The 25,176-nt window shown below is 49.5% G+C and overlaps 8 protein-coding genes across 8 annotated transcripts; 6 read left to right on the plus strand and 2 right to left on the minus strand.

Annotated features, from left to right (window-relative positions):
• Positions 1 to 2,084: 2,084 nt before the first annotated feature.
• On the plus strand, positions 2,085 to 2,684 carry BO87DRAFT_377305 (ankyrin repeat-containing protein). The gene has a single exon (XM_025623512.1). The coding sequence runs from the start codon at positions 2,183 to 2,185 to the stop codon at positions 2,660 to 2,662; it is 480 nt and encodes a 159-aa protein (XP_025479071.1). The 5' UTR covers positions 2,085 to 2,182; the 3' UTR covers positions 2,663 to 2,684.
• Positions 2,685 to 3,370: 686 nt separating this feature from the next.
• Positions 3,371 to 5,033, plus strand: dbp8 (ATP-dependent RNA helicase DBP8; the record flags this gene model as incomplete). Its single annotated transcript, XM_025628976.1, has 2 exons — positions 3,371 to 3,905; positions 3,974 to 5,033. The coding sequence occupies exons 1-2, from the start codon at positions 3,397 to 3,399 to the stop codon at positions 5,031 to 5,033; spliced, it is 1,569 nt and encodes a 522-aa protein (XP_025479072.1). The 5' UTR covers positions 3,371 to 3,396.
• Positions 5,034 to 5,202: 169 nt separating this feature from the next.
• Positions 5,203 to 6,862, minus strand: BO87DRAFT_377306 (uncharacterized protein). The gene is made up of 3 exons (XM_025623513.1): positions 6,338 to 6,862; positions 6,106 to 6,258; positions 5,203 to 6,051 (listed from the first exon to the last, which is right to left on the minus strand). The coding sequence occupies exons 1-3, from the start codon at positions 6,647 to 6,649 to the stop codon at positions 5,398 to 5,400; spliced, it is 1,119 nt and encodes a 372-aa protein (XP_025479073.1). The 5' UTR covers positions 6,650 to 6,862; the 3' UTR covers positions 5,203 to 5,397.
• BO87DRAFT_73137 (uncharacterized protein) lies at positions 6,697 to 7,292 on the plus strand. The gene has a single exon (XM_025629511.1). It carries the CDS (start codon positions 6,820 to 6,822, stop codon positions 7,171 to 7,173), a length of 354 nt encoding a protein of 117 aa, XP_025479074.1. The 5' UTR covers positions 6,697 to 6,819; the 3' UTR covers positions 7,174 to 7,292.
• Positions 7,293 to 9,058: 1,766 nt separating this feature from the next.
• BO87DRAFT_336298 (putative glutaminase) lies at positions 9,059 to 12,223 on the plus strand. Its single transcript, XM_025620519.1, has 5 exons — positions 9,059 to 9,600; positions 9,661 to 10,066; positions 10,121 to 11,126; positions 11,175 to 11,305; positions 11,358 to 12,223. Exons 1-5 carry the CDS (start codon positions 9,341 to 9,343, stop codon positions 12,084 to 12,086), a joined length of 2,532 nt encoding a protein of 843 aa, XP_025479075.1. The 5' UTR covers positions 9,059 to 9,340; the 3' UTR covers positions 12,087 to 12,223.
• A 785-nt stretch (positions 12,224 to 13,008) lies between these two features.
• Positions 13,009 to 14,062, plus strand: BO87DRAFT_416603 (uncharacterized protein; the record flags this gene model as incomplete). The annotated part of the gene is made up of 3 exons (XM_025626763.1): positions 13,009 to 13,177; positions 13,313 to 13,398; positions 13,805 to 14,062. The coding sequence occupies 3 exons, from the start codon at positions 13,009 to 13,011 to the stop codon at positions 13,904 to 13,906; spliced, it is 357 nt and encodes a 118-aa protein (XP_025479076.1). The 3' UTR covers positions 13,907 to 14,062.
• BO87DRAFT_397695 (uncharacterized protein) lies at positions 14,025 to 14,954 on the minus strand (the record flags this gene model as incomplete). The annotated part of the gene is made up of 4 exons (XM_025625324.1): positions 14,025 to 14,126; positions 14,164 to 14,404; positions 14,579 to 14,583; positions 14,817 to 14,954. The coding sequence occupies 4 exons, from the start codon at positions 14,952 to 14,954 to the stop codon at positions 14,025 to 14,027; spliced, it is 486 nt and encodes a 161-aa protein (XP_025479077.1).
• Positions 14,955 to 22,905: 7,951 nt separating this feature from the next.
• brlA (C2H2 type transcription factor BrlA) lies at positions 22,906 to 24,777 on the plus strand (the record flags this gene model as incomplete). Its single annotated transcript, XM_025626068.1, has 2 exons — positions 22,906 to 22,918; positions 23,438 to 24,777. 2 exons carry the CDS (start codon positions 22,906 to 22,908, stop codon positions 24,775 to 24,777), a joined length of 1,353 nt encoding a protein of 450 aa, XP_025479078.1.
• Between the last annotated feature and the right edge of the window lie 399 nt (positions 24,778 to 25,176).

The following is a 25,176-nucleotide window of genomic DNA, read 5'->3' on the forward strand; positions in this document are numbered from 1 at the left end:
TTTTGCCTACGCGGGTAACCCATGGGCGGTTCCTCTATACAGAAACCCGCCCCAAACCCGCGTTTGGCGAGGTTTAGCAATATGATAGATACCAAACCACGTGAGGGCAAGGAAGGGAAGGCTTACTCAAGATTTGGTAGCTCTTCCTCGTCCACCAATTTGAGGCTGGACGCAGCTTCTTCAGGCTTTTCAGTCATGGACATAATGAAGGGTGACTCTACGGAGTCATCAAATGATATGAGTCCCAGGATTGCCCGATAATGTGTCTGAAGCAAACAGCGCGAGCCTTAGAGAGGCGGGCTTTACTTGCTAGTGGGGGAGGCCCGCACAGGACTTCCCTCTCCCTCGTTGGTCTACTTGGTGTGACTATGGCTACAGTAGCCTCGATATAAGTGTCAGTGTACCCTCAAACGTGCCCCAACGCCTTCTCTCCAGCTGGGGTGATTTAAGACTCTAGAGATTTTGTTTGCATGCTGATCATCTACGTCGAGCGCGATTTCCGCACTACCATAGCTACATTATTTTCGGCCCAGGGATCCAGACGGCCCAGTCTACCTTGATATGAGTAGCCCTCCCTTTCATCGTTGGGAGAGTCAAGTAGCCATCGATCCGGCCAATCTCATGGCCACTGACCAAAGCCACCTTGGGGCTTCACCACGTTCCACCACTACCACAGCGCTGTCAGATCACCTAGGCTTGGAAATTTGGAGGCTGGACTTCATTGGATGGTGACAGCTTTGCTGGCATTCCCTTAGCGCAATGCAGCATGAAGGTCTAGATCACGCCGGCCTACCATATGCATTTCATCAGCGCTCCTGGCGGGTTGAGGTTGTCCAAGTGGATTCGGCCAGTCACGTCTATACAACTCAGTCCACACAGTTAATAAAGAACAATCCTTGTCAATTCTTCGGAGCTCCGGCGGGAGTAGGAGATAAGTATACTCGATTACTACAATCACCAAGTCAGCCCTTATTTGTCATACCATCTTATCAAGTATTGTCTTAAGAAGCTATTCTAAATATTATCTTTGGCTTGCTTCGATTGAGATGCGCCTTTTTCAGGTCTCTCCTTTCTCAGGGTTTCCAGGGTCTAAATCAATGTTCTTACATGAGCTGATTGGTACAACATGACGGCCTCTGTTTGGACTCCCAACAGTTAGTGGAACGGACCCTACTTTGAAGCAGCGCGCAAACATCGTCAGTGTTACCGGTGGACCTATGAATTCTGCAAGCCCACTAAGATCGCAAGATATTTCTTTTTGCTTATAGTTGCTGAATAACCTCATAACGCTGATAGAAATTAGGAGAGCCTGTGACATATTTGTCACAAGAGGACCATTAGATTTTACTAACAACCATTCGCCCGTCTGTCAAGGTGCAATACTTAATATAAGCTTAGCGCTGTATATATATGAGGGACTAGGCAAAATTAATCGATTTTATTTCTATTTTGTCTCCTAAAGAGCCCTACCAAGACTACCACCACTGTGTTACCAATACTATTTCCAGGGCTAGCTCCAGAGGCACCAGTAAGGGTTCTACTCAGGAGGTAGGCTAGGTAAGATGCATCTTAATAGGGAATTTAACTTTGGGACATCATATGTACTATTCCATACTTAGATATAGGGATCAGATTATAGTCCTAAACTAGCTTAGCTATATTGTCCGGTTTGACCAGGTGTAGAGTCCAAATGGCATTCACCTACAAACTATCCAAGACATTCCCAGGTTGTACCCCGCCGGGCTTCCAAATGGAAGCAAATCCCTGCTATTTTATATTACAAATAGATAGATCTATATCTCTTCGCCCTATAGGATAGGCCGAACTGCTAGTCCCTTTGAGCAATCAGCACCACAAGCACAGTCCAACATAGGCAGTAACATTTGACAACCAACCCCTCAGACCGGCATCACCGAGGCTGTAACGGTAGCATTGTCATAATCATGCAGTGACCAATTGTTTCTGATGTAGCTTTGGTTATCGAACTTGATAATTCAAGTATCTTATGCGCAGGGATCTATGGTCCTCCATGTCATAAACCAGAACTCCCACGCTACTGACAGAAGCATGATATAAAATCTGCACACAGACCTACGAAGTTAGCAGTAGATACAGCCTACTTTCTCTTCTCTTTATTTTTACTCTGATGCTGATAATGCTCTTCCCACTGCTACTCATTACCATGCTTCTAAACCCATTCCGACCATGTGAGGGCTCTTCAACCTTCCAAGAGGAATACCGGAATAGTAGTTACGTCCCGGTAGTGATTGGCACCGAGTGGGGTGCCCAAGTTGTGGCACCAGATACTCCCTACGTGGCTGCAGCCGGTCCCAACTCCTTATACTTCATCGATACCCGGTTTGACCCCGAGACAGCCCAGCATATCAAGCTACAAATTGAGAGGGCCTCCGTACCGCAACCAAACGAGTACATCGCCATTGACGAGATTGAAGCCACGGCAAAAGTGAAGAACAGGGTTACCGACGAAACAATTTTCGTGTTTGACCCTCCCTATGCTCGGGTGCTGTTCGCCAGCGGCATAAACAGGCATAATCCAGACATCAAACTACCGGAGCATGAGCCAGCTGGCGACTGGTTGGTGACCTATAACGTGGATGAACTCCTGAAGAAAGAGAGAAAGAAAGAGAGCTTGGAATCATGAAATGACCAAAAAGTTACATATCTAAGTAGGTAAATGAGAACATTTTATGTATAGGCTCTCACATAGTAGTAGTACGAAACGTATTCTGTCAACCCGTTATTGGATGAAGAGTATGTAGATTTCTGAGAAGGATGGTGAGATGTTTATGAAGAGTCCAGGATAGACACAGTCATAGTAATACTATTATCAATTCTACCTCTTACTTCAGAATAGTTCAGTTATAAAAATACTGCCACTCCATTTTACTCAATTATGCACAAGCGTGCAATCCTTCTCACCTTCATTATTAGACAATACAAATTCGTTTTCGCTTGGGCAGTTCTCTACACGGATACTTACTTACTTCCCCAGTGACTTCACCCGCTTTCTCATAGGTTGATGCTTGAGTTCCGACCAGTAAAAGTCAATGATAAGGGCCCGCCCAAGCTCAGCATTCCAAGGGATATTTATTTATATAATATTTAACTTTGATATAATTTTTCTAGATTTTTGCAGTACAAGATATTTATTTATATATGATTTAAAATAGATTCTTAACTGTTACTATATCTAGAATAAGACTAGATTTCACTCACGTAGTTCAAACATCCTGATTGGCCCGATCTCAGACGTAGTCTATCCCCCATAAAGTTAGTCTAGGTCCCTCACCGCTCCGCGCGGACTTCTTTTTCTGCCGCGAAATTTAGAAGAAAATCGAAGCGCATCAGATCTTCATCCAGTTTCCACCCCAAATCATGTCGCCCTCCAGCTCCCCAGAGCCTGTTATGGACGATCCTCACGAATCCTCCGACTCGGAGGTCGAGCAGACCGATCTGCAATCCCGCGCCCCCAAGAGAAGACGTCTTTCGGAGTCTTCCACCGACTCCTACGTTGCCCCGGCGCCGCTCCCCACTCTCTCCCGTATCAAGAAGAAGGGCGCAGATGAAGAGAAGAAGCCCGCCACATCGGATAAAGACGAGCCCATTTTGATCAAAGATGCGCTGGAGATCGGTCTCAACGAAGCGCAGAACTCTTTCGCCTCTCTTAAAGTGGCGCCGTGGTTGATCGGTTCCCTTACCACCATGGCCGTTCGCAAACCAACCGCTATTCAGAAAGCTTGTATCCCCGAGATCCTGAGCGGCCGGGACTGCATTGGTGGAAGCCGGACTGGTTCCGGTAAGACTATTGCCTTCTCAGTTCCCATGCTGCAGAAATGGGCGGAGGATCCATTCGGTATCTTCGGCCTTGTCCTCACTCCAACTCGGTAAGCCAAACCTCCACCCCCACCCCCAATCACCCATCAATCACCATCGCTAACCCTATATACCCTAGTGAACTCGCCCTCCAAATCTACGAACAAATCAAAGCCATCTCCGCCCCCCAAGGCATGAAACCCCTCCTCATCACTGGCGGCACCGACATGCGCCCCCAAGCCCTCGCGCTCGCGCAACGCCCACACGTCGTGATCGCCACGCCCGGCCGTCTAGCCGACCACATCAACACCTCCGGCACCGACACCATCCGCGGCCTGAAGCGCGTCCGCATGGTCGTTCTCGACGAAGCCGACCGACTCCTCTCCCCAGGACACGGCAGCATGCTCCCCGACGTCGAAACCTGCCTGTCGGCCCTCCCACCCTCCAGCGAGCGCCAAACCCTCCTCTTCACAGCAACCCTAACGCCCGAAGTACGCGCACTGAAATCCATGCCCCGCCCGGCCTCCAAACCGCCCATCTTCGTGACGGAAATCTCCACCGAAAACAACGCCTCCATCCCCCCGACCCTCAAACAAACCTACCTCAAAGTCCCCATGACCCACCGCGAAGCCTTCCTCCACGTTCTCCTCTCCACGGAAGCCAACGCCTCCAAACCAGCCATCATCTTCTGCAACCACACCAAGACCGCGGACTTACTGGAGCGTATGCTCCGCAGACTGTCTCACCGTGTTACTTCTCTGCATAGTCTGCTGCCGCAGTCGGAGCGGAATGCGAACTTGGCGAGGTTTCGAGCGTCCGCGGCGAGGTTGCTCGTCGCGACGGATGTGGCGTCTCGTGGTTTGGATATTCCGTCCGTGGAGTTGGTGGTCAATTTTGATGTGCCGAGGAATCCGGATGATTATGTGCATCGGGTGGGTAGAACGGCGCGTGCGGGGAGGAAGGGTGAGTCGGTGACGTTGGTGGGGCAGAGGGATGTGAGTCTTGTGTTGGCGATTGAGGAGAGGGTTGGGAGGCAGATGGAAGAGTGGAGTGAGGAGGGGGTTAGTGTGGAGAGTAGGGTTGTTAGGACGGGTGTGTTGAAGGAGGTTGGGGAGGCGAAGAGAGAGGCGAATGGCGAGATTGAGGAGGGGAGAGATGTTTTGGGGAGGAAGAGGAATAAGTTGAAGAAGGTGCGGTAGTTGTTGTTTTCACCTGACTACCTTGTATATAACGTCATTTATTTAGCAATGGCATGTAGATTTGATTTGCATTTCATTGTTGGTATCATATCATTGACTTTCCTCGAGAACCATTGCTGATGCGATGGGTTCGGAGTATAAGTCATGTATGTAACGTCTGTCTGTCTATCTATGTGTATGTCTTTCACCGGCGCATACATGCACCACCCCATACTAATACATGCTTCTCCAAACCAAATGTGACACGAGCAAGCAAAAAAAAAAAAAAACTCCACTCCAAATCCAATTTTGTCCAACGAATCCCAACTCCAACTCCAATACCATCTATAACCAAAGTCTCAATGCAAGATTCAAACACCGACGCTCACGCGACCCCGGTTCCAGTCGCAGTAGCGACACCCTCCCCCGTCCCCATCAACTTCAACAACCCATCCACGGCATCTCCCTTTTGCGACAACCGGCGCTGTCTCTCTTGCGGCTCCTCGTCTTCTCCCATGTCCATATCCTTGCCAATTTCTGTACTTCTGCGCCTCGACACCGTCGCCGGAGGACTACTCAGCTGCATTGGGGAGCCGAGAGTATTTGTTCTCCGGTGGGTATGATTGTGGTGGGTTGTTGACTTCTGGGTGGGTGTTCTCATAGGATCATCGTCATTATCGTCATCTTCTGCTCTTTGGGTGGGTGTTTGTGTTTCTTGTTCTTGTTCCTTCTGTGTTGCGATCGTTCCGGTGGATAGGGGTGGGGAGGAGAGGCCGGACGCGTTCTGAGTTTCGGTTTCGTGCAGCGGGAGGTGTGTGGTAGGTTGGTAAGGGCGCGGGGTGGTCTGGTTTTGGTTCTGGGAGGACGAGGATGTGGAAGAGGAAGTCGGCGTGGTGATGTTAATTCGCTGTTCTTGGGGAAGAGATAGACGAGGGTATTTGCGACTGTGAGCTTCAAGGTCGGAGAGACGGCGGTCGAGTTGGGGGTCCTGGATGTGACGCATGGCAGTTTGGAGGCGCGTGCGGAGGAGGGTTGCTTTCTGGAGAACGTTTAGTACTCTTTGTCAGTGGGAATGGAGGTGCGAGGTACGTACCTCTTGGATGAAGCGCTTGCGCGTTGCTGGATCTTCGGGGATGAGGGGTGTGGTTGTTGTCGGTGTTGTTGTTTGGTCGGAGTGGGTATCTTCTTGTGGCTGGTGTTGTTGTGATTCTAGAAGCTGTGTTGGTGTCTCTGGCGTCGCGTGTGGCTGAATTGGCTTATTGTTAGAGTCAATGGGCAATTTGACGCATTTTTGGCCGGGTGTGTGGAATCATGGTGGTACATACCTGAGAGTCCTGCTGAACGTCATGCTGCACGTTCGGAGATGCTTCTGGCCGCGACTGGGGCTGCGCGCTGGCATGGCTGATCTGGGGTTCGCTGGTGCTGTCCACCTGGTCGATAGAACGTTTCTGGCCCGCAAAGAGAGGCGAAGGAAGGAGCTTCTTAGGAGAGGAGGAGGTCTCAAGGAGAGAGCGTTGTTGTTTGAGGGGCGAGACAGAAGCGTGCCGATGGTGGGCGGGTGACAGGCACGCGTTGGCGTGCTTCTCCCCGAGCACTCGCCGACCGTCTTTGACGGGGCTGGGGTGTGATGCGGTCATGGTAGAGTGCATTGGAGGGTGTGATGTGCTCCGTAGTATAGGAGCTTCAAAGAAAAAGGGTGGTGTCGTGGTGTAGGTAAAGTAAAAGAGTGTGTTGGGGAGGGGAAGTTTAGGGTGAGAGGGTCTAGTAGTAAAGTAGTACTAGTAAGTAGTAGTAGTACTAAATCACGATGCCCACACACGCGCGCACACGTCTTCCGGAGTGGAGGATCACGAGCTGGTGCAATTGGGTCCGAAAGGTTAAGAGGGAGGAAGCAAGGGAGAAAGGCAAAGTCACGGTCTGGGTCAGAAGACTCAATGGCAGCGAGTTGGGGAGAAAGATGGGGGTGAAAGACAGAGGCGCGTGGTCATCCGCGTCGAGGGTTCGGTGGTTCCCCTTTGCGGTGAAACTAAGCAACGTCCAGCCTCATAGCGTGTCTTTCTTCTTCCCTTCCACGCGTCGGCCGCTTTTCAACATCCACTTTTATTTACGGCGTTGTGGTTTCTCCGTGGAAGAGGAAATAGTAACACTCTACACTGAATGATTGCCCGTTCGGTAGTTTCATAATTGGGAATTGGTGTTTGATCTCTCTACACGTGCAATCCAGGTGTTTCTGTCATTCTCGGGTTCCACTTCATCGCGATCTAGCAAAGATGCAAGCAGATAGCAGCATCCACATTCCTGAAGCTGTGCAAATGACTGGCTACTGCGTTGGACTCCATCTTTTAGAGTCAGAGAGCTCCAGTCTTTGACATGAATATCAGTAAACCTCGTGGCCAGGGACTATGCTGGCGTTGGTGCGAACAAAGCTATGACGCGTACGCGGGGGAAGCCTATGAATGTTTGTATTGCTGAAGATTGATAACTTATGTAGTTGAGCATACTAGTATCTGGAGGCCAGTGATCAACTAGTAACCAAGCCATCAGTAATACTGCGAAAAGATCTCGCGCATGTTGTGTTGGAGAAGAAATACATTCATGTACCATCGGAGACATATTTGGCGGCTGTCGAGATCAAAACTAGGTATGACAGCACGACTGCACTCTGCCCAGATTCAGTCAGCAGCACTTATTATAGAAGCTAGACTAAAATCCTTAGTCCTGCATAATATCTTTATACAATCTCTAGAGCCCCGTGTTCGTCTTTAAGCACAACTTAGGTCGAATGTATTGATTACCGTATTTGGTTAGTGGCATGTATTTGCGGGGTAGTTGGTCTACATAAGGCTAGCCTTTTACCATTCTGGGACGGATATAACTAAAGTGGGACAGAAATGCAGTACACGACAGTCGTTGATTGGTCGGTAATATGCACCCTCGATCCAGCACATGTGAAGGTGCACTCAGGATCGCAGAGTGTACTGATGGTTGTGCAACTGGAATATTCCATTGTCTTATCTTATTTCAGATGGAATAATATACTTAGCAGCCAAGTGTAAGATCGTCATTCATCAATAATCCAGTAAAACAAGGGGAGCAGGCTCTAACTCTTAACATCTACTTTCACATATCCTATTCATGAAGGCCAAGTTCACATAAAAGATTTGAAAGTTCCAGAGAGCATGGAAGAATATCTCATGTAGCAGAAATACTTACCGCATTGTTTCATGCAACAGCTCATGGATATAGTTGGCATGGCTAATAAGAAGCGCCTCTAGCGCTTCTCCAACATTTCATGTCTCGTTGTACAGATGTAATATTTGATAGTATGCATCTTCAATGAGAGCTTCAATCCTATGCAGTAAGTTAAGCGCTGTTCTAAGATAAAAGACGTCTCAACACGCTATACGTTTTAGGATGTCAAGATACTTTCCACTTCTGACCATATTATCAAGAAGTTACCGTATATCATCATCGAAGGTTAGTGGAAGTATCAAACATATACTAACTTGAACCCGTGCGATTTTCAGAGATGGTGAAACTATGCGATGGTTCTGTATACATAAAGCTTTCAATAAAATTAACTGATATACAAGCGGACGTGACTTCATTACAAGTCTGGTTTCCTTTCGTTCTTGCCGAATTCCTATAGCATAAACATCATGAGTTGAATCAAGGGGGTTTCCTATATGAACAGTATATGTACTAATATCTTGTGTGAGCACATCGTGGAACAATATGAAGGGATCACTATATCTAACTATGCGTTGAGCTTAAGGTCTCTATCTGCGGGTTGAAGCTGTCAAGGGAGAGGATGCCGTAGCTATTATTTTGAAGCTTCCCTAGGCTAACTGCTGGGCTACTGAAAATACAATAACAGCGTATTATTTTTTTTCAAAAGATGTGGTGCCTGGCAGATTAGCTTATCGTCCCGATGCGGGAATCCCCAGCTTTCCCCGCATTTTGGCTCTCGGAGACTCTGTCTTTGCCATCGAGTCCTCCTCATGTGTCGTACAAATTACTCCAATCTTTTTATATCCTCTTTGGTCATCCTTTCGGGGTTCTGATAGTGGCTTGGACGGTGCGAATTCGTTCGCTGCTCCGACCGTGTCGATCGTTGCCCTGTCATGGAGTGATTGCATCATCATCAGGTGCTTACTGTTCAGCTGTTTACGATCCCCCGACCTTACACCTCCACCTCCGCTCCTCTTCCACCTCCATCCATCACTGCTGCTTGATGGATAGCTTTCTCCATCCTATCCATCAACACCTATCATTTGTCTGATATCTTCATTCATTACCTGTCGGTTGACTGCCTTGATACAGCCGCAATGCGCCCATCCCTTGCGGTGCTGGCAGCCGCCCTTCAGGCGACCGTCGGCATTGCATCCACCTTGACGCCGCCCGTTCTACCTCTGATCGTCCGGAATCCCTATCTGAGCACCTGGTTTGGAAATGCCAGAGATGAACCCTGGACCAAATGGCCCATGTTCTACACTGGCGAGGAGGTGGGCCTCTCTCTGATGGCTCATGTCCCCAGCACAGGCACCGTGTATCCATTGTTGGGCAAGCCTCACGAATCCCTGCCCGGGTATGCACTCGCACAGCATCATCCCCATCCACGGCCATCCCAACTGATAAACGCTGCTAGGTCACAAATTGATTTCCCGACATACCTTGGAGCCAACTACGACGCATCTACCACCAATCTGACCTACCGCATTGATCCCTCCACCTCTGCTTCCCATCCCCTGGAGATCACTGTCTCCTTCTTGTCTCCCATTACTCCTACATCGACTCTGCGGCAGTCGATTCCTGCATCATATGTCACAGTCCATGTCCACGGTGAAGTAAGCGTGAATGTCTATCTGGACATCAATGGAGGCTGGGTGAGCGGTGACACCCGGAGTCATATCTCTTGGCAGTATGACGCGTTCGATGCGAAAGACAATAAACCGGCTTTGCGGAGATGGCGATTTCAGAGACAGTCTGAGCTGCTGTTTTCCGAAATCCGCGATCGCGCCGAATGGGGCACTCTTCACTTCACTGCGCCCGCCGTATGTAAACTTGTCGGTAGTGTCACTCTGCTCGTTGCTGACCCGAGCATCTAGGATGTCCACTTTCAGTCAGGCGAGGCGTCAGCCGTAAGGAAAACGTTTTTGACTCAAGGAGTCCTGGACAACGTCAACGATGAAGTCTTCCGTGCCATTGGAGACCGAGAGCCGGTCTTTGCTTTCTCCAAGTCATTCGTTCTCAACCGGAAATCGGGGCCGACCAGCGCCAGCGTAACATTTAGCATTGCCTTGATCCATGATCCTGTTGTCCAATATGCCTCTGCACGTGGTTTGACTCTAATGCGACCTCTGTGGGAGTCATGGTTCCCTAGCGTCGACGCGCTCCTGAACTTCCACTACCACGATTTCTCCCAGGCGAGTGCGCTGGCCTCCAACTACTCGGAACAGTTAGCCAAGGATGCCTATCAGTCGGGCGCACATGACTATGTTGACATTGTCGCACTCTCTGCCCGACAGGTCATGGGGGCAACTACCTTCTCTGGAACGCCTGAAGATCCGATCTTGTTTCTGAAAGAGATCTCATCCAACGGAAACTTCCAGACGATTGATGTCATCTTCCCTGCATTCCCGTTTTTCTTGTACACTAACCCGCGGTGGCTGGCCTACCTTTTGGAGCCGTTGATCGAGCACATGTTGAGTGGACAATATCCAAACACGTACGCCATGCATGACTTGGGAACTCACTTCCCGAATGCCACTGGACATCCCGATGGAAACGACGAGTATATGCCAGTGGAGGAGTGCGGTAACATCCTCATCATGGGTTTGGCCATTGTGAACTCGCTGCGTTATTCGGAAGATTCTGCTGCATCATCCATCTGGGCAACTCAAGGCGAGAGCCCTGTACCTTCGGACGATCATCCTGGGTACTTTCCTCTTGTGAATCTCCAGGCACATGGGGGTGTTGATAAGCAGGATGGAAGATGGGGTGGTGGTATACAAGGCCAACGGGAGGCGGAGAGATGGCTCCAGCGCAGCTACCGTCTCTGGAAACAGTGGACTGGCTACTTGGTGGAGTTCTCGCTGGAGCCCGAGAATCAGCGTAAGGTGTCACCTGTGAGGACTCCATGGCCATAGCTGACTCAGATAGTTTCGACGGACGATTTCGCCGGCTGGCTTGCGCTTCAAACGAACTTGGCGCTCAAAGGTATCGTCGGTATTAATGCCATGAGCAAGCTAGCTGAGGTGGTTGGCAATGATGAAGACGCTTCCTACTACAAGGTGAGTTTGTGCAGTCAGATCTGCAAAGCGCATCTCTCACCATCCATCGCAGGATATCGCAGATAGCTACATTGCCAAGTGGGAGGAGTTGGGCATGTCTCGAGACCAGACACACGCGAAGCTCGCTTACGACTGGTACGGATCGTGGACCACCATCTACAATCTGTACGCCGATGCCTTGCTGTGCTTCCATTTGGAGGGCACCGATACCTCTCCACACGCTACGTCCGGCTCCAAACAGAGACCCCTCCATCCCCACCCTCCTCACCCGCACAAGACGGGCTTCGTGCCCCGGCACATCTACCAGAGACAGTCTATTTGGTACCACAATGTGCGTCAGAAGTATGGCCTCCCTCTCGACAGTCGGCACTTGTATACCAAGACCGACTGGGAGTTCTTCTCCATGGCCGTTGCGAGCGAGAACGTTCGCAGCGAGGTTCTCGAATCCGTCGCCAAATGGGTCAACGAAACGGTCACCGACCTTCCATTCACCGATCTCCACAACACGGAGGGCAAGGGCGAGTTCCCAGGGCCGAATTTTTACGCTCGACCGGTAATCGGCGGCCACTTCGCGTTCCTGGCCCTTCAGCGCGCCTGTGGGGGCCGGGCGATGGATGGTCTAGCCTATCTAGACGAGGGGAACAACGTATTTTCGACCAGCACGCTCGCGGACTGGAAAAAGGCCGCAGCTAAGGCTGCCGAACAGTTCCAGGCCTCGTCTGAGCCGGAAGAGTCTACTGACAACGAGTTTGGCTATGGATCTGAGAGTCTGGAACTCTGAGCATGAACAACTATATATAGCATCTGCAGCAACATCTTGGAGTAGTTCTATTATCTTAGGAATACTTGTCAATAGGGATCTCTACTGGTTATGTTTGTTGAAGAGAAATTAAACTGACTAATAATGTTCCGCATCCCATACACAACACAGTACTATATATATATAAACATGTACTAGTAAGATACTCGCACTTCATCACACTGGTAGCAGTAAGTATTACTACTAATATTTATTAGGTTATCTATCTATGATCCTGACATTCACACAACAACATAGTGGTAAACGGATCCTCGAGTCACAAGAGTAGATCACAAGCAACCCGATACCTCTCTGTGTGGGCGAAGCTGCTGACCTGCTATGCACGCCTGAACGTATAGTATACCTCAGCCACCAAGTATCGCTGAGACGTTAACGAATCCTACAAATTCTGACAAATACGAACAACTTTTTTTTTTTTTTTTTTTTTTTTTTTTTTGAATCAAGTATAGGCGCGGCTGTTATTACGAATAAGTTACTACTATAATCATCAAGGTGGTAGTAATGTGTTATAACCGAATGGGCTCAGCTGAGCAACATTGAACTATATGTGTCGATATTATTATTATTACGCGACATGCTCAGCTGCTCATCCTCTGTGCGAAAAGGTAGTTACTTATCCCCAACCATGATCGACGAAGGCTGAGTTGTAGATTTATCTGCCTACTTGAGTTATCCATTTAATTTACTACATGAGATGATGGATTGCGGGTGTTGTAATCTCTAAGATCCGAGAGTTGCAGGCAGAGGATATTGAAGGTTCTCGAGTCATGGACATCCACAGACCATCTACAAGATACAGAAGGCGACCACTAGCTAGCATAGAGTTCTGTCATGTCATGAGAGATTGCCTTGTCGTGTGGTTCGACATGGTAGCATGCACATCATGGTTGTGGTGGTGGTGTTGTGTGTAGCTGAAACGTACTGTAGAGGCTGTCAGTTGCAGTGCGGTCAACTGCCTGAGCTGGAACTGTCACATGGCAACCAGCCAAAGGGGCCCGTGACCACAAGTTCACCAGAGGAGGTTGACTTTGAGACCAATATGTGGCACAATAGTAATCTATGGACATGACTCGACAGCGAGTCCTGTGTGGTCTTCTTCTTTCCCACCCCCCACCAAATCCAAATCTACCAAATGCCGTGGAGTAGTAATCTGTTTGGGACAATCATGCTAAATACTTCAATTGTAGCAAAGAGCCGTAGCTGGGACAAATTAGAGACCGGCCCACTGGGACATGATCTGCAGATCTACAATGATCTCCGCTGCAGATATACGGTACGTGCGCCATGGTCGAGCCAGCCACGGACCAGGAAAGTGTCGAACTGCCCAAGTAGGAAGGGGTCAGGAACGACTCTCCGCGGCGTCAAGGCTGATATTGAGTTTCTGGTTTGTGTCACAGTTGCATGGATGATGTACGGATGTATGTAAATGGGTTAGTCTACATGAGAGAGAGGGTGTGTGCGCATGGTCCGGCCACCCGGTTGGGTGATGAGTGGTGTGTCCTGAGTAGGATGGAGGGGGGATCCGAGCCAGTCCAGTCACTCCGGCCGAAGAGAATGGCTGGTGGATGGCTAGGTTTCAGGTCGTCCTGCACATTCCAATCAGAACAGTACATTAGAGTACCTCATCACGTCGTAGTGAAGCGTTGCAGAGCCATACAGTACCTACTATCGCGGGTTAGGCTGGGGGTGCAGAAGCTTGGACGTGGCTTATTGTGATGGTTCAGCCAGCAATCCCCATTCTGGGTCTGAATGCTCTATTTCCGGATTATGGAGACATCTAGGGTTTCGCGAATCTATAGTTGAAGAGCAGCCGAAAGATTCGGGAGGGTTCGCGAGAACTTCCGTGGTACAGTGCGGAGGGGACGTGGGGAGAAAGAGAACAGCCCCTGGAACAATATATTAGCTAATAATTAACGAGAGCCCAAGGAGCCCGAGAGTGCGACCAATAGTGGATTGGTGCCCAAGGGAAATCAATAAAATGACGTCGATGAGAATGGACCACTTTGATAAGCAGCTGCGCGAGGACCGTCTCGCACACCTTCCTCCTGCCATGCTCCCCAGACAGCCACCGCCGTTGGACCAGAACGGAAAGATGGTCGTGTCGCGCGCACGAGTCCCTGTGGGGTTGGTTCGCTGCTGAAAATCGCTTGCCCAGATAGGCCTGCTTCTGCACGACTCCATAGGCCAAGGCCAGGAATGGGCCTTCAACGCCAACGCAATGCAATGCAATGCAACTCAAAATGGCGATATTGGTGGGCAGATTGATGAAATTGGGGGGGCTTCAGCCAATCGCAAGCCCTGAGTCTCTCCATTTATTGGGGGTGGTTTGGCAGAGAAAGGGAAAAAGTCGGGACGCAAGGGGCGGACAATGCAGCACTAGCAGAGCTGGGATTGCCCGATTGGGATCCGCCCCCTACAGAACACTCTCCACTCGCCCTCCAGTGAAAGGGAACCATAGCTGATACCTGTTGGCCGTGTCTTGCATGGATGCTGATGAAACAGGAATAGAACGAAGCACGGGAGGGCTGCGCAGCAGCTGAGACATGAATGGACCTTGTTCAGCGACATTCAGTGTTGATCCTGCTTCTTAATGCTCCGTGGACTTTTCTTGGGAGTTAATCAGGTTCTGGCCAATAATTCCAGTGGCTTCCCCGAGAATGGTCGAGAAAAGAGGGAAGAAAGAAGAATCACGTCCCGAACGGTCGCACAGAAGATATTATACTGGGATGGTGTACCTGCAGCAGGTTGTTGACTGCTCTGTTGACCTTTCAGGAGGGCATGTAGAACAAAGCCCAATAAATTCCAATCTACGCCGACCCAACCCACCATTTATTCGAGCCCTCGCTTACTTGATCCAGACCTGTACTTACTGGCGGAGTGTGACTGCTGAAGGCGCCGTGAAATAAGATGGAGAATGGGAAGCAGTGCCGCTGCTTGCAAGAGCTTCAGATAACCGGGAATGGAGCCTCTAGGCTAAGGGTGGATATGGCTCAGTCATGATAGATAACGGAGTACTCCATACTCAGGATGCTGCGATGAAGATCATCGATGACCGATCGGGTAGAAGGGGTGTAGATGGCTGAACCCAAACGGCTCCTCTACTTTGTCAAGTGACATTTTTAGCCAGGCCTCAAACCAGCCACGGAGATCTGTGGCTGTGCGAGTGGATGAAAGACTTTGCTGTTGCAGGTCCAAGCAATCAAACTAGCCAGACGTTACCAATCTTTCTTCTATCGCTATTATTGTCGTCGTGCAGATTTCATGTTCTGTGGCCCTTTCTCTCTTTGTCTTCATTAGTCGGCTCACGGATGAGTATCGTACCCGTGCGCTGCAATTCTTGGACAATCTCAATACCTCCATGGCCAAACCTTGGCTGGAACTAGGGGATGTAGCAAGATAGGCAGAAAATATATTTGAAATAACCATCAAGTCTAGCCCTCGTCGCGCCGGTGGCCAGAAGTGATGCTTTCACACGTTATGTAATTCAAGATATAAGTTAGTCGACGTCTGGAGTAGATCTGATCAAGTTTCCTTTGCAATTGGTTTCTCAAAGGCTTTTTAGGGTGGTAGGAAGCCACAATCGGCCAATTTTTCCGCATCTTCATCGGAGCGGACTGGATCTGGGTCCAATATATTGATCGGTGGGCAGAAAGATAATAAAGGGAGGGAATATCCAGGATCCGGCTGATCGTGGTCTTGGCAGCATCGTCAATGCTGTGGGTTCGAATCCCACCGCAGGAACCCTTTCGAAGATCTCAACGCCCTTGAATTGTCCGGTTAACTCCTTGCAACATACAGGCCCGTGCTGCAGGGGTTCGCCCTTGGACGACGGAAAGCAGGATTTGGTGAGATTTGCGACGAAGAAACGCCGGAATAGCACAGGGACGGTTGACAAATATCCCAGAAGGCTCATATGATGATTACATCTTCAACAGGAGTAGAAGGAGTTTGACCAAACAACCACACAAAGATCGCGTGTCGAATGAACCCGTAGTCTAATTCAACCCGGCGGTCAGTGTGCCTGTCCGCGGGTGATAACAAGAGTTACTTAGCTCCTAGATACCCGCTCGGGGCCCGATTGATGATCTTGGCGTATTTCACCTATTGCCTATTTTTCTCATCAAGAAAACCTTCTTCCAATGGGCGGGATTAAAGGGATCTGGTGATCAAAGTTCAACTGAAAATCCGGGGTTTGATCAAAGCGGGTGGTCATAGCTACATAATCTAGGTGGTAAGACAGCCACTTGACGTCAGCTGCTCCTTTGAGATGTAAGCAGTAGTATAGTCGGCCAAGGTACACAATTCAGCAACAAATCACTTGGGCTGATTAATTGACTGGTGAATTGTGGCTCGCTGAGCTCGGGCCAGAACAGTCAAGGGAGGCCATTATATTCGGAAGATTGTCTGTCCGTTCCACTTTGCTCACGCCTGTAGAACCAATCGCCCAGACACCGGACGATGCTGCTACAAGCCTATAACCGGCAAGCCTGCAAGATTGCCTTTGTGCGGCTGAGTATAGGCTGCGATGCACGGTCTTTTGGTAGTCGCCAAGATCAGCGGTGCAGAGTGCTTGGATAAGTAAGTGAAGCCTTCGAGAACACCATGGACTTGGTGGATTGGGAAAGTGGAGGCTTCAACCAGCGGTGATATCCTTCGGCCGAACCTGGAACGACGGCGGAGATGACAAGTCACAAGTGGCTAGGCAATAGCGGCTGTGGCTCAGTTCTTGCTTTGGGAGTCTGGCTCAGCAGCAATAGGGAGTGCGAGAGACCAAGAATAGCGATCCGGCCAGGTTAGCGATTGTATGCGGAGTACACGCTCCCATTAGATCCGCGATACTGCACAAATCCCGATATGTTCCAAAAAAATCCCTGTTGCCTTTGGACTAATCTCATGATTCAATAGGCAAACCCTGGTGACTGTAAGCCTCCGCTAAATACGAGCTCTCAGTATGGTAAGAGCTAGTTTATCGATGAGTAGCCAAGCAGGGGAACTGTCAAACCCACCCACAGACACCATTCATTAGCGTCGCACCGGGTATAAACTTTGTTTCTTAGTGGCTTGATGAGAACCTATCCCCTTTGTCATTCATGCTTCCTATCCGGTCCTAGCGAGGGGCTCCGTGAAATATCGACAATGAGAAGGGTCAATGTGTTATCACTATCCATGTCACGAAAGATACTTTCCCGCATGAGTATACCTCTCATACACAGTGGTGTGGGCTCAGTAGTGGAGTTAGGACCCAGTGACCAAGTACGATATTGGCAGGTAGTTATGAGACTTGGTTTCAAGTCGCAACACACAGCATAGGCTAAGACATGGTAATTCCTAGCTTGCCCCGAGTCAGAAATGTGTCATTGCGGTGGTTGATCAGGCGGATTACATTGTCGACAACATCCGACCGCAATTCCAGACTGAAAGTACTACCATACATTTCACGGGGTGTTCGTTTCAAAGTATGGGGTGCTTGTTTTCTTGAAGACCACTGGAGGCCCTTACTACCTCATTGGAGGAAAAGCTACAGAAGAGCCTTTCAGAAGAAAGCCGTCTCTTGCCAGCGACTTCATGAAATGTCCACGATGGCTCGGAAGTTACAAGCAATGGTAACGGTCGTCACTCAGCCCATCATCTGGATGAAGGTTCCACGGCCAATGGTCCCAGGACAGTACCTTATCAGCCCAAAAGTACTAGGGGGGAGCAAACAACGTGTCCGACCGATTGACTTGTCTAGCTGGTGGTTCTTTTTTTTTTCGCATGGAAGCAACGGAGTTCATGCCCAGAGGATCGAAGCATTGGCTGACGCGTGACGAGTCAGAAACTGCGCCGCCTCACCGGTGGGGAAAGCCGTGACGAGGAAGAGTCAATGGAACCCCAAAAATCTCATTATGAAATGGCAGTTAAGCGATAATAACCAATACTCAGAAGTTCTGCCTGCTGGAACGTCTTTCGAGTCAGTCAATGACCATCGGGAATGGGGGAGGCGAAAGCGAGAAGAACCAGACCAGTCATGAGACGAGAGACAAGCACCTGGTGGGGGAGGTGAATAGCAGGTAGGCAGGTATGTATGTATGTAGACCGTGCCATACGTATCCGCTGAAAGACGTGGTACACACCAGAAAAGACCACCCACCAGTCATGCTGGGATTTGGGGTGATGGCGGCGATAAGGACGATCGAGGTATGACTCGGTGGGGGGAGGGAAAGAAAGAAGACCTGGTGACGCTGTGAGGAAGGCGTTGAGTCCAGAGTGGCACAACTACTGGAATCGGCTAGAATGGAATCATACTGTGTGAGTGAGTGAGAGAGAGATGAGAGTGAGGGTTTTTTTTTTTTTTTTTTTCCTTCTACGTACTTTGTTACTTACCAGTAACCACCGGTCGGTACCAGTAAAAACCAGGTACCTTACTAGGTTTAGTTACCATCAACATACTAGTTATACCTAATCAATTGGTACTTAGTACTTAACTCAGAAGAGTTGTTGCAAGGTAACATACTATACGAGGTACATACTCGGTACCTTCCAAGCCCAGCGATTGAGAGGTACTGGGTACAATCGGTGGATAGAAGAAGCACTCACTAACCAATCCCCACATTCCACGGTGACTGGTACAGGAGAATACTGTGCTACGTACATCTCAGAGGACCAGAAGGTACCAGTGACGGACCACTATAGGCCACAACTCAGGCCGGAGCGTTCCTGGGCAAAGGGCCCGAGTGGCTGTTGGCATCTGGCAAGGCTGGCGGGTTTCTGATAGGTTCGGCTGGCCCACCTTTGGGGGCTGGAGGCCGGATTTCAAACCTGCAGGATCCAGCCAGTGTCGACCGCCCGCCCACTGGTCCAGGTGGATGATGTGCGTACGATCAGTGATCGTCGGCCAAAGCGCCTTTCGGCTGCTCTTCATGCCTCTTCCAGTCGATCCCAGAATGGGCGGAAAATGGTGGAAGTGAAAAGTACAGACGGGGCGTTGAATACGTGATCGCTCCAGTTGTAACCTCCCCCCCTCTCCCCAAAAGGTGGATGGGTACGCATCGCTTCTGCCTCGTTATTAGTTCCCCAGGCCTCAACAATACCTGCCTGCTGCTAATCCAACATAGCTGCCAGCCCCCAATGCAGTCTTTTTGCTGCACCATTCCGGTGGTGGTAATCGCACAATCACCCCCTTATATTATTTTTATTATTATTTTTTTAATTATTTTTCTCTCAAAAAGATTACAAGAGATACTCCTCTTGACTGGATTATGCTTCTCTAGCTGTGTAGTGGTCATACGTAGGTAGCCCGCATTGAGGTAGTACGAAGCACTCGGTCGACACGGGACTTGAATGGATGCAGTCTACGGGCCAACATGATAGACCCTTGGTGGTACTTACACACAAACCAGCCAAGTGGTGATCTTGGAAGAACAAGGAATCTCTTACCTCTCATGAATTCGTTCGGATCCTTAGTCCTGTCACTTCGGATCCCAAACTACTTCCCCGCGGTATGGAGGCCATGTTTGATCGGCTATTTTCCCGTGGCAATCACTTATCTAGTGCGTGGCCAACTGGTATATCGCCATTTTTTACTTCATGTTCGAGTTTGGCCGGGTTTGGAATCAGGATGCGGCCTGTCTGGCAGTCTGCAGTCGGAAACCATAGGAAATCAGGGCTCGTCTGCAATCTAGCCCGGGTTTGCACAGACCAGAATCTAGCAAACGGTGAATGCCAGTGAATTGTTGATCTGGGCATAAAACAGCCCTTTAGAACAGCCGATGCTGGCTCGGTTGGCTCGGACCATGGGACCATAGTAAGTCCCCACGGTGGGCACTCCCGCGCGGGCAGTACCTGACCCAACGGACAGTTATCTCTGGAAGCCCCAAACTACGTTGCTTCTGCGTAGGGGTTTGCATACGATAATCGTAAGAATAGTAGCGGTGTTGGCTCCTCTCGGGACTGTGGCTGGCTCTGTCTGTCCTCTTTTCCTCTTTTAACTCTTTTTTGATTTACCTTCCTATGGTTCCCTGAAATGTCCGTAAAATGATGGGAACTATTGTCATGCGTGTTGCCCTCTTCGGGCAAAGTTCACCAGATCTCGGTCGAGGTGGAGCCATTAATTTCGACGGTCTGAACGTTCCTGATAAATGACCAAAGGGCCTTTGAGTTAGTGTAGATATGCGATTATCAGCCTCCGGTTCCAACAATGAACGCACTGGCCGAAGCTGGCCTAGACGGTGGCGTTGAAACCAAAAAGGCGATCGGTGATAGTTATGGAACCTGTGGCGTAAGAAATGCACCTGAGCCGTGCCCCATACATGCCCATTGGTGCTAGTAAGGCTGGCATGGTGTAGATCCAAGAAGGATTGAGCAGTAAAAAGGAAGGTAGCATCGTTAATGTTTCGTGTAGTATTCGTAGTTGATGGTGGTGGTGGTGGTGGTGATGATGATGATGATGATGATGATGATGATGATGATGATGTTGTGAATGACGGCGGTGGTGGGTTTGTTTTACCCGTTACCGACCTACCAGATCGCTGCGTTTGTAACTTTTCCGCTTCATTTCTTCTTGTTGCATAATTGTGTATGGAAATTAGTATGCGTACATGTTTCATTGCCGAAGCGAAACCTCCAGTCGCTCCACATGGAGGTTCAGCGATGCCGATCATTCAGGGTCTTTGCGGTGCAATGACCGTGGGACAGACCACCCCCCGAAGGAATCGGTCGTACGACGACGCTACTAGAGGAGGAATGGGGAAAAGATGAAATGACCTGGTATCTGCCGGTGTTTTACTTTCGATAGCCTACTTGCAGCCATCCCGAGCCAGCAGCTGGCCAGAGTAAGTTTGCGGTGGGTTCTTCTGCCCGGGGAAGATCCCGAGATTCGGACGAGCTGATGATTACTATGATGATGTTGATCCAATTCCATGATCCGCGTTAAGGTTTAGTTAATCCCCCATGGCCCGCCTGGCCCCAGTGATGTTTCGCTGTGCGCTGACATTCGAACATTCCATCGGCGGTTCTCCTCCATCTGCGTCTCATGCATTCATTCCTTTTTCTTTTTCTGGTTTGGGAGGAAAGACAAAAGTGACGCTGTGGATATCCTCCCTCCCAGGAACAGTTTCGGGACTCAAAAGAAATTATGATCGGATTGGCGGGTTGCATTTGGTGGTATTCAACGCACGTACAGTAGGTTGGTTGGTAGGTAGATCGTAGTAGTAGTAGGAGGAATAGTAGTAGGGACTAAGTTCTACTTACTACTTACTACTTACTCCTCTTCTTTCTCTTTCCCTTTCTGAGCCATGGTAGGACAGGTTGTGTGTATCCATTTGGTATCGTTAACTTATTTCCCTTCTAAATTTGTCTTCCAATACTTCTGGAAGAAGATCATGAAAGGACTCCTCTGGACTACAGACTAATTCCAATTAGATGGGTTGGAAGGGATCTTGTAGAATGAAAGAAGATTCGTCCACACGCCCACTAGATCTGGAAAGAAGGGGCCAATGAATTCCAATTTGTTCAATACTACTAGGTAGAGAGGGGAATCTTGACAACCACTTGCTTGAAACTAGTAGGAAAGGATATTGGGTGTATTGGCGATAGCTTTGGGATACCTACTTAGCTGGTACCCTCTTACTTGCTTACTTGCTTTCCCAAGCAATAATCCTCAATGATAAGAAGGTTGAACAGGGAATCTGATTAAAAAATCCGAGGCGATCAATAAGGTGGATTTTCCTTCGAGGTAGATCGACGTTAGTGGATTAAAAGAAGAAAAAATGGAAATAAATATAGACCTAGAAGTAGAAAGGGCAAGCGCAAAAAATAAAAATAAAACGTAAATTCCAGGAAAATAAAAATAAGAAAGAAGGGTAAAAGAAAATTAAGAAAAAAAAAAAAAAAGAAAATCGACGAAAAGTAAATGACTGGAGGTGAGGGATGAAATCTGGAAATCAAAAATCCAAAATAAAATAGAAGAAAACAAAAAAGAAGACTTAGCTGGGAAAAGGTTCCTCACACACCCTCCGGGCCTGCTTCTTCGCCCGAAACAGTAAATCGACGATAGACTCACCAGAATGGGATTTAACATTTAACCTCCCACGGACTCCCCAGAATCTCCCCTGTAAACAACCCCGCCAGGAAAAGCTTCAGCCTTGGAAATCATCATCCCCATTATCATCCCCAGTGCAATATTAGACAAATTTACGCTTTCCATCTAATAATCCTAAGACATCCTTCCTTCCTACTTGCGTCCTCCGCCCAATTGTATCCAGATCCCCTTGCTGGACCAGCCTGCCTTTCCTATAACTACATCCCTCCGCTGCAACTGAGACATCCTTTCTCTTTCTTTCATTGATTCAGACTGCCTCCGCCTTGGGAAAGACAGGGAAGACCAAGCAAACCGCGTCGCAGGGCGGCTTATCGATTGTCTCTCCATTTATCGCCATCGCCTTGATCTCGAACCGCACACGCCCTCTTCCTCTTCCTCCTCCAACACCACCCCCTTCTCGAGCTATTCCTACAACGAACCACAAAGCAACCGCGTCTTGTCTTTTAATCCAGAGACAGTCGCGCCTCCTAGGAAACGCTTTCCTCGAGGTTCCAGTCCAACCAGAACTCTCCATCCTGGACAATTGCCCCCCCCTCTTCGTCTCTTCGCCCAACGGGGATTCGCCGCGGTTACTCCAGGAACTCTATAGTCTACATTCCTGGCCTTGCGTACTAGACCACCATAGGAACGCGACGCGCCTCTCTCTTTTTTTCGCTTGACTCGGTCCTTTGCTCGCCCTCTCCTTTGGGGAACTACTAGGTAATGGCTTCTGGCTGTAAGTGCGATCGACCCTTTCCTGCCTTCCCTGATATATGGCCGGGAGATTTGTTTATTTCACCTCGTCCGTCCCTCCTCCATTCCCCAACCTCGACTTCAACTTCACACTCCCCATCCTTCCCTCACTCTCTTTTTGGCTTGCTCCCCTCTGCAGAGGCGACTTTCCCTTCATTCTTTCCCTGCCTTGTCTGCTACATCACCGTCCATCGTTCGCATTCTTACCTTCACTGTCCCTCAGTGTCTCTCTCTTGTCATCACTGGTCCCTCGCTGCACCTGCATTACTCCACCGTCTCTTACTTGTATATCGCCGCCGTTGCGCCTTGCCACATTCCCTCATATACTAATAATACACTGCACCCTCCTTGTGTCATACATTATCTTGTGCACCCGCATACCACCTTCAAAACTCTCTTTAATCTCATCCCCCTTCAGAAGACCGAAGTCGTTGCACCTGCACAGCTCCCCTACATAGTACATTCAATACTACCCACAGAAACTAAACTATTCCCTGCACAGGTGGAAGAGTCGAAGTTCCTCCCGCACCGTCTCGAAAGGATCATCTCGTTGAAGACACGGAAGATATGAGATCCCAGGGTAACATGTCTGACCGACTGACCATCGAAGTCGACTGTACCTCCCTGGGTTCCAACGAGTGCCCATCCATGGCTTCCAGCTTCTCGCCCATGGAATCACCTACGCCCACTCCAACAAGTGTGTACAGCCAAGGCTCTCTGGCTTCACCCACCTGGCACGAAGGGGCCTCGTACCCGGGACAAGGCTATGAAAGGCACACCGGAACCACGCCCATGCGCAGTGCCTTTCGACTGGCCAGCATGACGTCAAATGATAGTATGGGAATGTCCTATGGACAAATGGAGGCACAGGAACGGATGCCAATGACCGACTTTCTCTCAGGATATGATGAGAACGTTGAACATTTCTGGATCCCCCAAGAGGCGCAGAAAGCCTACGAGCATGGCGTCCCTGGACTCCCATACCCTCAGGCAATGCCTCAGTATCCCACTATGGGCCGGAACAGCTACCGACAGCACGCGGCACCCTACCTGCCCGAATCCGCTACAAACCCCTGTCTGTCGCGGTCGATCTTCCATCAGCCTGAAAGGGTCCCCAACTCAATGTCCATGGGCAATGTGATACCTTGGATGGCCCCGCCGGCGGACTCAATTGCCCCGCAAACTATTGCCCCGTCGCAGGTCGCCCCAGTCACCCCCCCGCCGTCATACTCGGAATTTTCGGGCTCGATCAATACCTTCAAGACACACAGCCCGACCACGCCAGTGCGTTCTTGTTCCTTGGGGACTACTTCTGGGACGGATACTCCCATGAGCCGCCTCTCAGGTGGCATGGATTACCTGGATGACTTCAACCAATCGCCAGTTTATCGCGATGGTCTTCGAGTCCAGCGCCAGCCCTCCCGGAAAGTTGCTCGGAAGCAGTCGTCTAAGCAGAGCCTGAGCCTGGAGAACCTTCCGTCTATTATCAAGCAAGTCCAATTCAAGTGCAAGGAGCCTGGTTGCAAGGGTCGCTTCAAGAGGCAAGAGCATTTGAAGCGACACATGAAGAGCCACTCTAAGGAGAAGCCGCATGTATGCTGGGTTCCTGGCTGTGAACGGGCTTTCTCGCGCAGTGACAACCTGAACGCGCATTACACGAAGACCCACAGTAAGCGCGGCGGCCGCAATCGCTATGTTGCGACATTGGACGAGAACAGCCCAGACTACAACCCTGAATATCGCGGCCAATTGACCGCTGACGGGCGACCAGTCTACAACTCCAAGTCTCAAGATCTCATGGCCGATGCTCGTGAAACGAGCGAGGAGGCGTGGTTGGAGTGAACGGATATAGAGTTTAATACGGGAAGGACCGAAACATGATACCCTTGGGCACCTGAGTTGCCCGTTCCCTTTTGGGTCATTAGATGGGCACAGACACAGGGCCCGACAGACCCCGGTCGGCGCTTCACGGCGTTCTTTGTAAAACTTTTTCTGGCTATATACACCGGACGATTTCCTTTGTTAATTCGAATGTTGCATACCTTTCCTTTGTGTTTTCCTTGACGATCTTCTATTTTTTTCCCCACCCATCTGGGCCCCAAAATCTCTTATGCTTTGGAGAGGCACTTTCCATTTGACTTCTTTCTCTTTCTCTTCCTCTTTTCTTTTTTTTTTTTTTTTTTTTTTTTTTTTTTTTTTTTTTTTTTTTCTAAAAACAAAATCTACCATTGGATAATAATG

The sequence above is a fragment of the Aspergillus neoniger genome (assembly GCF_003184625.1).
Source record: "Aspergillus neoniger CBS 115656 unplaced genomic scaffold BO87scaffold_19, whole genome shotgun sequence".
Lineage (NCBI taxonomy): Eukaryota > Fungi > Ascomycota > Eurotiomycetes > Eurotiales > Aspergillaceae > Aspergillus > Aspergillus neoniger.